This window comes from Trachypithecus francoisi, unplaced genomic scaffold (assembly GCF_009764315.1).
Source record: "Trachypithecus francoisi isolate TF-2019V2 unplaced genomic scaffold, Tfra_2.0 Lachesis_group5, whole genome shotgun sequence".
NCBI lineage: Eukaryota > Metazoa > Chordata > Mammalia > Primates > Cercopithecidae > Trachypithecus > Trachypithecus francoisi.
The window spans coordinates 89,022,964-89,036,280 of record NW_022681470.1 but is presented as its reverse complement, the minus strand read 5'-3'; the positions used below and the strand labels follow the sequence as shown (position 1 = coordinate 89,036,280).

At 41.7% G+C, this 13,317-nt stretch overlaps 1 protein-coding gene across 21 annotated transcripts in view; it reads right to left on the bottom strand.

Moving 5' to 3' along the window:
- Nucleotides 1–13,317, bottom strand: part of DCAF8 (DDB1 and CUL4 associated factor 8) — a 48,499-nt gene that overhangs the window by 11,824 nt on the left and 23,358 nt on the right. For all 21 annotated transcript variants that reach the window (XR_004434117.1, XR_004434118.1, XR_004434119.1 and 18 more), the window contains 4 exons: nt 11,850–12,523; nt 10,763–10,903; nt 9,295–9,389; nt 4,461–4,571 (listed from right to left, as the gene is read on the bottom strand). Coding sequence is in view for 17 of the 21 variants with exons in the window: in XM_033198477.1 (XP_033054368.1) it covers nt 4,461–4,571; nt 9,295–9,389; nt 10,763–10,903; nt 11,850–12,523 (1,021 nt within the window). In the remaining 4 variants the exon portion in view is untranslated. The remainder of the gene's footprint in view (nt 1–4,460; nt 4,572–9,294; nt 9,390–10,762; nt 10,904–11,849; nt 12,524–13,317) is intronic.

Here is a 13,317-nt window from a genome sequence, read left to right as displayed (position 1 = left end):
ACTAGCCGGGCGAGGTGGCGGGCACCTGTAGTCCCAGCTACTCGGGAGGCTGAGGCAGGAGAATGGCGTAAACCCGGGAGGTGGAGCTTGCAGTGAGCTGAGATCTGGCCACTGCACTCCAGCCCAGGCGACAGAGCAAGATTCCGTCTCAAAAAAAAAAAAAAGAAAAGAAAAGAAAAGAAAAGTATCTTGTTGGCTTTGGCAGTTAGGTTACTGATGACTTAAGCCTTGACATCCCCGGCTCACACGATCCTCCCTCCTCAACCTACCAAGTAGCTGGGACTACATGCACACACCACCATGCCGGGCTAATATTTTTATTTTTTGGTGGAGACAGCATCTGCCCAGTTTGGTCTCAAATTCCTGGCCTCAAAAGATTATCCTGCCTCGGCCTCCCAAACTGCTGGGATTACAGGTATAAGCCATACACCCCAACTAAGTGTTTATTAATAATCTACTATATTCTACATATGATGCTAAAACAAGGTTTGGCAAACATTTTCTTAAAGGACAAGACAGTAAATGTTTTAAGCTGGTCAACAGGCAAACCATCTAATCTCTATTATAACTATTGAATTCTGCCATGTAGCATGAAAGTGGTCATAAACAACATGTAAATGAAGGCCATGGCTGTGTTCCAATAAAACTTTATTTATAAAAACAAGCAGTACAGTTTGTCAAGCCCTGTGATAGACAGTAAGCATAGAAAGATTAATACAAACATTCCTACTACTTTCTGAACATATGATAGGTCCTTGATAGTTTATATTTTACTTTATTTTTAGTTATTTTTTTTTTGAGACAGGGTCTCTGTCATCCAGGATGGAGCGCAGTGGTGTAATCACAGCTCACTGCAGCCTCAAACTCCTGGGCTCAAGAGATCCTCCCACCTCTGCCTCCCAAGCAGTTGGGACCACAGGAGCATACCACCACATCTGGAGATATTTAATTAATTAAAAAACTAAAATGTTTTAATTTTTTTTTTTGGTAGAGACACAGTCTTGCTATATTGCCCAAGTTGGTCTTGAACTCCTGACCTCAAACTATCCTCCAGCTTTGGCCTCCCAAAGTACTCTAGTTTTATAGTCATGAGAAACCACACCAAGCCCCTTGACATTTTAAGTCACATAAGGAATAGCTTTACAATCCTCTCCATACCTTTACCACATCTCTTCCCACATGCCTTCAGGCACCCACTAACTTGTTACCCTAAGTCTCTCTTCTGTACCTGCCTTTAATCTAATGTTCTCTCAGTGTTGCTGATTTTGGCTTAAGAACTGGGAAGTGAAGAGATGATTTACTGACTGTGCTTCATCAATCAGGGCCTATTCTTAATCCTTTAGCAATAAATTTTCATGTCAGCCAATCACACTGCCAAATTTACCACTAAAGGATTCATCTCATATATCCTCTTTTTCTTTACTCCTATAAATTCTTAAAACTAAGCTAAGCAGGAATTAGCTTAGCTTAGCAGGTATAGTAGGGACTCATACCTATACCTCCTCTACTTGCCTACTTTTTTTTTTTTTTGACCACAGGCCAAAAAGCATGTCTCCCCAGAGCTTCCTTTAAATACTTTTTAATAACCCTAAACTAAAATTCAGTATTTATGATGCAAAAGCCTTGAGGATGAGTAAGCTATTTCTCTGTATTCCCTTGAAGTAATTTCTTTAGGCTAGGAGTGAAAGTTAGTGATGTTATGATATAAAACATTCAGCAAAAATGTTTTCAAATTTATACCAGAAGATGAGCTGTTCGGGTTCTTTCAAAGAAAGGAGAAACCTCAAAACAGTCAGTTGCCTGCGCAGGAGAGGTGCCAAAGAAGTTGAGTGTAACCTAATGTCAGAGAAGAGCTGGAGTGCTGAAAACGGCCACCTGCTCAAGTAGGATCAGTGTTCCTCAAAATCTTCATGTAGCCAGGCACGGTGGTTCACAACTATAATCCTAGCACTTTGAGAGGCCAAGGAGGGTGGATCACTTGAAAACAGAAGTTCGAGACCAGCCTGGCCAACATGGCAAAACTGTATCTTTACTAAAAATACAAAAATAGCCAGGCATGGTGGCACATGCCTGTAATCCTATCTACTTGGGAGGCTGAGGCATGAGAATCACTTGAACCCGGGAGGCAGAGGTTGCAGTGAGCCGAGATCAAGCCACTACACTCCAGCCTGGACAACAAAGTGAGGCTCTGTCTCAAAAAAACCAAAAATCTTCACATAACTTCTGCCAAGTAAATAGCCAATAGAGGATACTGAGGCTGGTAAGAGACAGAAGATTTGAGTATTTCTCCTTGTGCTGAAATGCTAAAACTCTTAAGTCCTACTCTAACCCTGGGAAAGTATCAGCTTTGGGTTAAGGCAATATGAACTACAGTTCTCAATACAGCAAATTCCTACATTCCCCTCCAAACACCTTGGTCCTACTGGTGGAATTCGTTAGAGACACAGACTTTTCAAGTAACCTGGAGCTCTAAGTAGGAACTCCCAACTCGAAATTTCAGTGAATGCTCAACTTGGCAGAGGGAGCAACTGAAAATGTGTAAAAGTACAACCCTTTTTGATCAACAGCTTCTTATCTAAAAAAAAAAAATCGGCCGGGCACAGTGGCTCACGTCTGCAATCCCAGCACTTTGGGAGGCCGAGGCAGGTGGATCACCTGAGGTCGGGAGTTCGAGACCAGCCTGGTTAACGTGGTGAAACCCCATTTCTACTAAAAATACAAAAAATTAGCCAGATGTGGTGGCGCGTCTGTAATCCTGGCTACTTGGGAGGCTGAGGCAAGAGAATCGCTTGAACCCAGGAAGTGGAGGTTGCAGTGAGCCGAGATTGTGTCATCGCACTCCAGCTTGGGTAACAAGAGCGAAACTCTGTCTAAAAAAAAAAAAAGAAAAAAGAAAAAAAAATCTATGGCTACACATTTGAGGACTGTTGGTAACTAGAGGAAATGACTTTTGAAGAAATGGGAATAGGGGAAGAACAGAGAAACAAGGTTTTGTCCAGGATTCCTGAACAAGGCAAAGTCATCTCTCATGTATTTTCTAAAAATGTACCCTATTCCCCATGATTCTTACTAATAAAATGAATCTGGAAATACAGCTATAAAATGTGCTCTCATTTCAAAAGGAAGATGACGCTTTTCACTTACCATTAGGAAAGCAAAAAGTCACTCATTTTTCTAGTGATCTTGTCCCCCTCTCTCCTTTCTAACTGATGAGCCCAAAGAAACATAGTTAAAATAGGCCAAATGGATAGGGATGAATACAGCTTACTACTAAGGGTCAGAGGAAATTAACTAATACATATGGAGATTGAATCCACAGTGTGTTTTCCTTAGGTCATGTATCAAGAGCCAGTGTTAACAAAAGGTGTTCACGGTAACAAAGATATCACTATGGATTAAAAAAAGTGGTAGCTCAGGACAGTGAGAGCCAAAAAACCCTCAGTTCACACTAAGTGCTCCCAAGTCAAACTATTTCTGAATTGAAAACCAGTATTTAAAATTTCTAGGCTGGGCGTGGTGGCTTACGTCTGTAATCCCTTTGGGAGGCCAAGGTGGGTGGATCACAAGGTAAGGCGTTCAAGACCAGCCTGGCCAAGATGACAAAACCCCGTCTCTACCAAAAACTACAAAAATTAGCCAGGCGCGGTGAGAGGCGCCTGTAATCCCAGCTACTTGGGAGGCTGAGACAGGACAATCACTTGAACCCGGGTGGCAGAAGTTGCAGTGAGCTGAGATCACACCACTGCACTCCAGCCTGGGTGACAGAGTGAGACTCCATCTCAAAAAAAAGGATAAATAAAGTAAAATAAAATTTCTAGTGCATGTTTATTTATATATGAAAAAGGTAGAAGATTATTTACTAATACAGCAGTTGCTGGTAAACCTAAATTCACGGCTTAGCTGCCATGTGAGGACCTTGGTAAATTCATCTAACTTCTTTTCTTTTTTGAGAGAGACTCTCGCTCTGTCATTGAGGCTGGAGTGCAGTGGCACAATCTTGGCTCATTGCAACCTCTGACTCCTGAGCTCAAGTGATCCTCCTGCCTCAGCCTCCTGAGTAGCTGGGACTACAGGCATGTACCACCACGCCTGGCTAATTTTTATATTTTTTTTTTAGAGACAGAGTTTCACCATGTTGGCCAGGCTGGTCCCAAACTCCTGACCTTAGGTGATCCACCTGCCTCGCCTCCCAAAGTGCTGAGATTACAGGTGTGAGCCACTGCACCTGACCATCATCTAACTTCAAAATTTGATAATCTCTAAAATATGTAAAGTCACCCCTCAGAGACTGTTACATTAGTGAACAGAACATCTCCAAAGGCATGTAAGATTTTTGGAAAATTGTAAAAAATCCAAGATAATAGTTAATGGATTCCTAGAAAATTCATAACTCTCCATAAAGGAGCACCGGGTAATCAGTCTTATAAACTGTCAAAGACACAAAAGAGCCACAAACTCACCTTACAAACTGATCTCGTCCACCCACTGCAAACTGGTGGGTATTGGCAGGATTCACAAAGATCGTATACAGTCCCACTTTCTTCTCTTTCTCTTTTGTCACCACCAGTTTCCTTTAAGAGTAGAAAAGCACAGAAAATTATATACTCCAAAAGATCCAGATGGCCATGGTAAAGGAGAGCCAAGAGAGTAACATGGCTAATAAGTAACCAAAGAGATTCTCATTTGGAAAGAAAGCAGTGTTGTGTTTTGTCTGTTTGTTTTGTACGTAACAACAGGAAAAAAGCACACACATGTATTATATGGGACCTTGGGGATTGGGGAAAAAAAACCTGTAGTGAAGTCACTTTCTAGTGTTCCATAAGAAGTATAAACTAAAGGTATATGAATGTACCGCTCCTCAGGAAGCCTCAGTTTAGCTGGACTCCAACACAATAACAGCCAGTCATTAATCAGACAACACTACAGATACTTTCCTACCCTTTATTGATAAATACATCTTATCTTCCCAATCACCTGGGAACAAAGGGAGAAGTGGAAGAATCACAGAAACAGTAGGCTAAAAAAAGACCTTAAGGTCAGAGACTATCTCTCAGATTCCATTAAAATGTAACTTAAGGCGAGGTATGGTGGCTCACACCTGTAATCCCAACATTTTGGGAGGCCGAGAAGGGCGGGTCACATGAGGCCAGGAGTTTGAGACCAGCCTGGCCAACATGGCGAGACCCCACCTCTACTGAAAATACAAAAATTAGCCAGGCGTGGTGGCACGTGCCTGTAATCCCAGCTACTCAGGAGAATCCCAGCTACTCAGGAGGCTGAGAGAGGAGAATCACTTGAGCCTGGGAGGTGGGGGTTGCAGTGAGCAGAGATCATGCCACTGTACTCCAGCCTGCACAACGGAGCAAGACTGTCTCAAAAAAGAAAAAAAAAAAGTCGCTTAAAACCCAACTTAAGCCAGGCACTGGCTCATGCATATAATCCCAGCACTTTGGGAGGAACCCTTGAGGCTAGGAGCTCAAGACCACCCTGGGCAACATAGCAAGACCCCATCTCTATAAAAAAAATTATAAAAAGCCGGGTGTGGTGGCTCACCCCTGTAATCCCAGCACTTTGGGAAGCCGAGGCGGGTGGATCACGAGGTCAGGGGTTCAAGACCAGCCTGGACAACATGACAAAACTCCGCCTCTACCAAAAATACAAAAATTAGCCAGGCATGGTGGCATGCACCTGTAATCCCAGCTACTCGGGAGGGTGAGGCAGAAGAACTGCTTGAATCCGGGAGGCAGAGGTTGCAGTGGACCAAGATCGTGCCACTACACTCCAGCCTGAGGGGCAGAGGGAGACACTGTCTCCAAAAAAAAAAAAAAAAAATTGTTATAAAAAATTAGCCAGTGTAGTGGCATGCACCTATAGTCCCAGCTACTCAGGAGGCTGAGGTGTGAGGATTCCTTGAGCCCAGAAGGTTGAGGCTGCAGTGAGCCGTGGTCTTCCCACTGTACTTCAGCTTAGATGACACAGTGAGACCCTGTCTCAAAAAGCAAAAAAATAAAAAACCCAGCTTAAAACATGCACACTGAAAACATACATTTTTCACTGAAGAAATCCAGAAGAATCTGTCTAAAATAGCCAAAATTTATTCCAGGTTAAGGGTGGCATGATGAATATTCTTCTCAGATCTAAGCATTTGATTAGTCAAATATGACATAATGAAGATTGGTAAATTTACAGGAAAGGAAAGACTTCAAGAAACTATAGGAAGAGGCTTGGCTTTAGCTTTTGTTTTTAAGTCTAAGGTTTTAATTATTTCTGATGCTATGGAAACAGAAAGAAATATAACCATGACAACACATTTCTTTGTAAAGAAATGATTGTAGCATATTTTCCGCATAGCGAAAGTCACTTCAGCCTAGAACTGTTCTAGGTAAAGTGGAGAGATTTTACTTAATATCTCTGCACCTTTTCATTAAATGAATACAGAGGACCAGGTGCACTGGCTCACGCCTATAATCCCAGCACTTTGGAAGGCTGAGGTGGGCCAATCGTTTGAGTCCAGGAGTTCGAGACTAGCCTACAAAGTGAGCTCCCATCTCTATTTAATTTAAAATTAAAAAAAAAAAAAAAGAGAGAGGGCACTGAAAATGAATGTCATTAGGGGAAACCTCCATCCCCTAATGGTGTTCCCCACACACCTCAAAAACACAAGGCAGGAAACATGTCAAAAGAATAACAGCTTCAGGGATAAAACTAGCTAAGAGACTGCTCTAATATGAGCTTTAGACAGGGAAAGAGAGTAGGAGCTGATGCTGCTCCTTCCCACAGGACCATCTCATTTCCTCAGCAATTTGAAATTTCAGAAGGACAAGGTCAAACAAACACAAAACTTACCATGTGGAAGCAAAATGAAGAAACTAAGGAATAGATTAGGAAGTACTGGCTCCACAGTTATGTAATCCTGACGAAGAGCTCAATCTTTCTATGCCTCAACTTAATCCCATAAAACAAACATTTCTCCCTCCTGATGGGTAAATGCAGAGTACCCTGAGCTCTGCACGTGACACGCAGAGCTGCTATAAAAATGATTATCATGGCAATAGGAAGAAAAAATGTTCACATTAGAGGAAACATGAAACAAATTCACCAAATTTTGCCTTAAAATGAATGAATAAGTATTTCCCAGCAAAAAGGGAAAAATAATTACAGGTGAGACCAAAGGATTTCTTTGAAGAATACCTCAAACTGGCTTGCACTGGCTAAAGGAATATTACATCCACAATTTCAAATCAAACTTTTTTCCTAAGATGTTAGTCAACTTCATTAGCTTTCAGAGACTTGGCTATCATCATATATATACAAAAGAAAATCTCCCTTATGCCAACTTCACACAAAAATGCCTCTGACAAGATCATGCCACTGCACTCCAGTCTGAGTGAGAGTGAGACTCCACCTAAAAAAAAAAAAAAAAAGCCTCTAACATACGCAGATGTTCAGCTTTTCACCCCATTCCAGCCTATAACACTACTTTAACCCTTACAACAAAACTTTAAAGACTCACTGTCCTTACTATTCAAATCTAGATTTGGGTTTCCTTCTACTCTTCATTTTCTCCTTGTTCCCCTCTTTAGATTCTATCCCATCACTGCTTATGTTCAGATTCATGGTTAACTCTCAGCCAGACTTTCTGCCTATATAATTTCATTACAAATTCAATAATCTGCCAAAGTCATTTGCTCTACTCATTACTTGAACCAGATTCAATTCCTGGTGGCAAAAGTGTATATGGGGAGAAAGTTTCCTTCTGAACCTGATCCACAGGATAAGATCTCATTCTGTTTCACAACTCTTTAACACAGCAGATTAAATAAACTTATTATCATTTTTTGCTTGTTTGCCCTTCCCTATGAAAAACTTGCTAATCTTCCATTACCATTACAGAATCGTGGAACTTTAGAACTGGAAATAACAAACATTGTGTAGTTCAAAAGATTAAATGATTTCCTCAAAGTTAGATAACTACAAAGCTAGTACTAGAAGGCAGAACACTTGTCATTTAGGCTTGTTTCCTTTCCAGTATAAATCTCCCAACCTTTGTTCTCTTGAAGGTTATATAAACAAGCAACATATTTTTTCCCCAAGCCTAAAACATTTCCATCTTTTAGGTAGCCGTAGAAATTCTTCTACTATCCCAACAGCTTTTTCTGGACTTATCTCTCCAAAAATAAAAGGCTAGTAATAATCAGTCTTCATATTATATTCCCCAAATTAATTTATATTTTACTTATGTCCTATGTAAATCATTGCCATCCCTTAGTCAATACTGGTACTGACCTAAAAGATGTTATAATAATCTTTTTTTTTTTTGGAGACAGTCTCGCTCTGTCACCCAGGCTGGAGTGCAGTGGCATGATCTCAGCTCACTGCAACCTCCACCTCCTAGGCTCAAGCGATTCTCCTGTCTCAGCCTCCTGAGTAGCTGGGATTACAGGTATGTGCCACCACACACGGCTGATTTTTGTATTTTCAGTAGAGACGAGGTTTTGCCATGTTGGCAAGGCTGGTCTCGAACTCCTGACCTCAAGTGATCCAACCAGCTCAGCCTCTCAAAGTGCTGGGGTTACACGCATGAGCCACTGCACCCAACAAAGATTTGCTGTAATAATTTTTAAGACAAATAAGACAATAAAAAATAAACAATCTAGATATCTATCAATAAGTCATAACTAGTAGTGTGTGAGTTGAGATTTGACCTAGGTCTGCCTGGATCCAAACAAGATGCTCTGTTTTTTCTATGATATCACCCAGTTAAAAAGGAACAAAATTTACCTATGAGTCTCAGATTCACATACAAATGAACTGTGATAAAACAGAACTCAACTACAGCTACTAATATTTTTGTCCAAAATTTATTAGATTTGTATGTTTCTATAAATAACTAAATTTAAAATTTATTATAATTTAAAATTTATTAAAATTTAATTTTAAAATTTATTTCAATTTAAATTTTAAAATTTATAGGACCTATCTCTACATGAGTTTGTGGAATAATGTGCTTTCTGTGGGTAAAATGAATGATATCTGAGTGAATAAAGAGCAAAAGATCATCAAATTATTAAAGGCCACATATAATAAGTAAACTGTTTGAGAAATGAAGGTAGACTGAATAGTATTTCACTGCTGAGAAAGAGAGGAAGTAAGGAACTCCCCTTACACTACCTCTTAACCATAGGCACAAAGGTACTATTCTGATGAACCAGAGTTAGGCATTACCAAGACATAATGGAATATGTTCAAGGCTAAGAGATACAGTTTCTATAATGATATTACTGCTACACTTACGAAGCTGGGCGGTCTTGTCTCAGGTCAATGGTGAAAACAACTGCATCTTCACCTGCAGATAAGAACGTACAGGGAGAGTCTGGTTCCAGAGCCAACTGAAGAAGAAAAAGGAAAAACATGAGGTTTCTAAATATTAGAATTAGAGGTCATCTAGTTCATTCCTATAACTTTAGGAAGGGCTGCACTTGAAATGTACCAAAAAGAGAAATGTCTACCTTTTTGTCATAAAATCCCAGGAAAGGAGATAAATATTTAAGTCCACTTACCCTTATTCTATGTGAATTATTTATAGCTTTGTTTATTCTATACAAGTCAAAGGACAGGTGATTTGCTATTTCAACTAAGCCCCCAAGAGATATGAACAGAGATAGCAAAGAAAAATATCAGCCATTAGAGTTCATTTCCTTTTTCTCCAGTCAGGGTCTCATTTTGCCATCCAGGCTGAAGTGCAGTGGCATGATCATGGCTTGCTAAAGCCTCAATCTTGTGGGTTTAAGTGATCCTCCCACCTCAGCCTCCCAAGTAGCTGGGACTAGAGGCACAAGGCACTATACCTGGCTAATTTTTTCACTTTTTTTTTTCCCCACAGATGGGGTCTTGCTATATTGCTCAGGCTGGTCTCAAACTCCTGGCCTCAAGCAGTCCTCCCACCTCAGCCTCCCAAAGTATTAGGATTACAGGCATAAGCTACCATACTCAGCAACAGTTCATTCTTGAAAAAAATTAATTCCATACCCTTAGGTGCAGAGAGAAATGGTGTCCAACTTCATTCCTTACATCTTAGTTCCTTATATCTAAAAATCAGTTATCTAGTGGGTTAAGAGTAGACTTAAGAATCAAAGAAATAGGTAATTTTCACATATCCTGGGCCGTCTTGGCTAGAAAAGGATACTCCAGGTCCACCTACATTTTTGCTTAGGGTTTCTAAGAAGAGAGTACCAAACTCTTTTCATGGCACAACAGAACACCACCATGCCTACCTTAAAACTGGCAGCTCTTAACTTCTCGCTAGCTGCCACCATGATTATTTGGCCTATATTCCCAGCTTTAAATAGGGCTTCCAGAAACAGTGCTATTTGTGAACTCAGAGTTTGAGCAGGTAAGCTGAAGCTCTCACACATGAGGAATCAACCACTAGCACCTTGAAACTGTCAAAATACCCTAAAAAATCAGAATAAATGTAAAAGGTTTAAAGGGCACAGGAGACCTCAAAGATCTCCAAACCAGCTATGGCTTAGCTTAGGGGCCAAGTACTGTAAGTGCATGATCTAGAGATCTTTCAAATACTTGCCTTCCTAGGAGTTTAGGGTGGCTGCTTTTGCTCCTTTAACTACAAATCTTAGGACCGAAAGAGGTGAGGCATGTGACCACAACAAATGTGCCACAATGGGCAGAGATAAGGGAGAACCTTGGCTGAGAACCACAAAGGATTTGGATCGCACAAATTTGGGAGCAAGGTCTTACTTACCTTGTGGGACGCTCCTTTGTGCTGGGCCACACGTTTTGTATTCTTGCAACACTGTGTAGCAGACAGTTCTGCTACCCGAACCTGCCCATCACGGGCACACATGGCCAGAGTGGAATCACCACTGTTAGGAAGAAACTTGGCCTGGGGTGTTAAGAATGAAAACAAGGACACACAAAAGAAATGAGAGAGGTAAACTTGAGAATGAAAAATACGATGATGACCTCAACTTACCCCCTTTTCTTACATGACAGCTGGAAACTTAGTTTTCCTACTCTTGTACAGCTGGCTAAGCCCAATTTCTTCCAGGAGTTAAAGGAAAGGGAGAGAAAAAACGTCCTTTGATGTAAGAGAGCATTTCAGTTGGCTCTGGAAGATTGAACTGGCACATAAGAGCTCAGGTGAACTAGGACTGTACCTAGCAGGGGAGAAAAGGAATATAGGAGGAAAATCTACCTTGATTCAGAAAGCAAATATAAATTTGCCACAAAGAAAAAGTAAAATAGGGGGAATGTCAGGGAAGAAAGGAGAACACCCTTAGGATAAATGGCTGGTACCAATACAGTAGATGGGGCCAAGGAGTAAAATCTTTACAGAATAATGACAGTATAAGCTAATATTTATCAAATGTTTATTAAGTACCAGCCACAGTTCTAACTGCTTAGCTTCTATTGTTATTTAATCCTCATAACCCAATGTGTTATTAGTCCCATTTTACAGATAAACTGAAGACAAAGGTAAAATAACTTGCCCAACATCACTAAGCTAGTAAGCAGAAGGGCTAGGATTTGAATTCAGGCAGTTTGGTTCAAGAGCCTGTGCTTATACTACACTGCCTCCTACCAGCACACATTTAATAAGCTACATGCACCCTATCTATAAGGCTTCCAACAGTCCATAATGCTCAAGGAATCTAAGATTGCCAAGAGTCTTTCAGTGTATTTAGGTCATTATGGGAGCCAAAGTAGGGTCATGTTCCCATACCTAATTCCTAGAACAACTCACTATCAGCTCCCACTCCATGCTGCAGTTCAGATTTCTCTAACTCATGCCTGATTCTCTCAGTTGCCATTATGCTCCCTTGCCTCACCTGGAACACATTACTTTTGTGGCCACTCTCAAAGTCCAGTACTGGCTGCCGCCGCACCCAATCCCACACCACCACCTTCAGGTCATCGCTGCCACTGGCCAGCCAGGTGCCGCGCTGGTTAAAGTGCAGGGTATTGACACAACCAGTGTGGCCCTCAAGCCCATGCTGCAGGCGGAAACGCTGCACAAAGACTCTTGCCCCACAGGCCTCATAGACAAAGCGGGCACTTGAACCCAGCTCCCGCTCCCGAAGGGCAGGGAGGGCTTGCCAGCGAGGTCGGGGTAGAGCTGATGTTTCCGAGGACACCCAGTCCTCTAGAGCCCGCTCATCATCTGATGAGTCCTGGTCACGGTTAGCCCGCTTGCGCTGTACACGGCGCCGAGGCTGCTCTTCTTCCTCCTCTTCTTCCTCCTCTTCCTCCTCCTCTGAGCGGTCATGGACTCGATTTTCATCATTAATAGAGTAATGACCAGTGTCCTCCATGCTGTCAGAGTCCTTATCTTCACCTGAGCTCTCTGTGTCTGTGCCTCGACTTTCTGTGCTGGTACGGTTGGGGCCACCATCATCCCCAGTCAAACTCAAACTCAGGTCTGAGGCCTCCACTTCAATGCCTGAGGATGTCTCCCTCCCCTCTTCAGCTCCAGACATCTCCTCTGGACTGCTAGACAGGCTTCCTGCATGTTAGTGAGGAATGGGTAGATGAGAGGGAAAAATAAGAAAACAGGATAGTGATCAGAAGGACTTCCCAGCTTAGTCTAAGAAATCATCACATCAAAAGACCAAAAATGGAACTTTGGTCAAAGTGTTTTCATTACAAATGATTACAGAGAGTACTCTCTGAGGGGAAATCTTGTAAAGGACAAGAAACTGAAAAGATTAAGATGAAATCCACACACATAAAGTACCTCAACAAAAGCAAAGAATCTCAGGACAATCTAAGATTACATTAAGTTCTCAAGAGGCAAAACATTGGCATATTGTATAACAGTGTGCCTGATACATCTACCATTGGCAATGTTATATTGGATGGGCACTTATTAAGTTATAGCAAATAATTAAACAGAATATAAAAAGAAGAGCCAACTCCAGCCAAGAACTAGCATAGCCATCTTCTTAGCGAAAGACGGAAACTAGTTATTAAAAATCACTCTGACTTATGGATGTGGAGTCGCACCATTTTCTACTTTAAGCAAGTACTGGGCCAGGTGCAGTGGCTCACGGCTATAATCCATCCCAGCACTCTGGGAGGCCAAGGCGAGTGGATCACAAGATCAGGAGATCGAGACCATCCTGGCTAACAGGGTGAAACCTCGTCTCTACAAAAAATACAAAAAATTAGCCAGGTGCCTATAGTCCCAGCTACTTGGGAGGCTGAGGCAGGAGAATGGCATGAACCCGACAGGCAGAGCTTGTAGTGAGCCAAGGTCGCGCCACTGCACTCCAGCCTGGGTGACAAAGTGAGACTCTG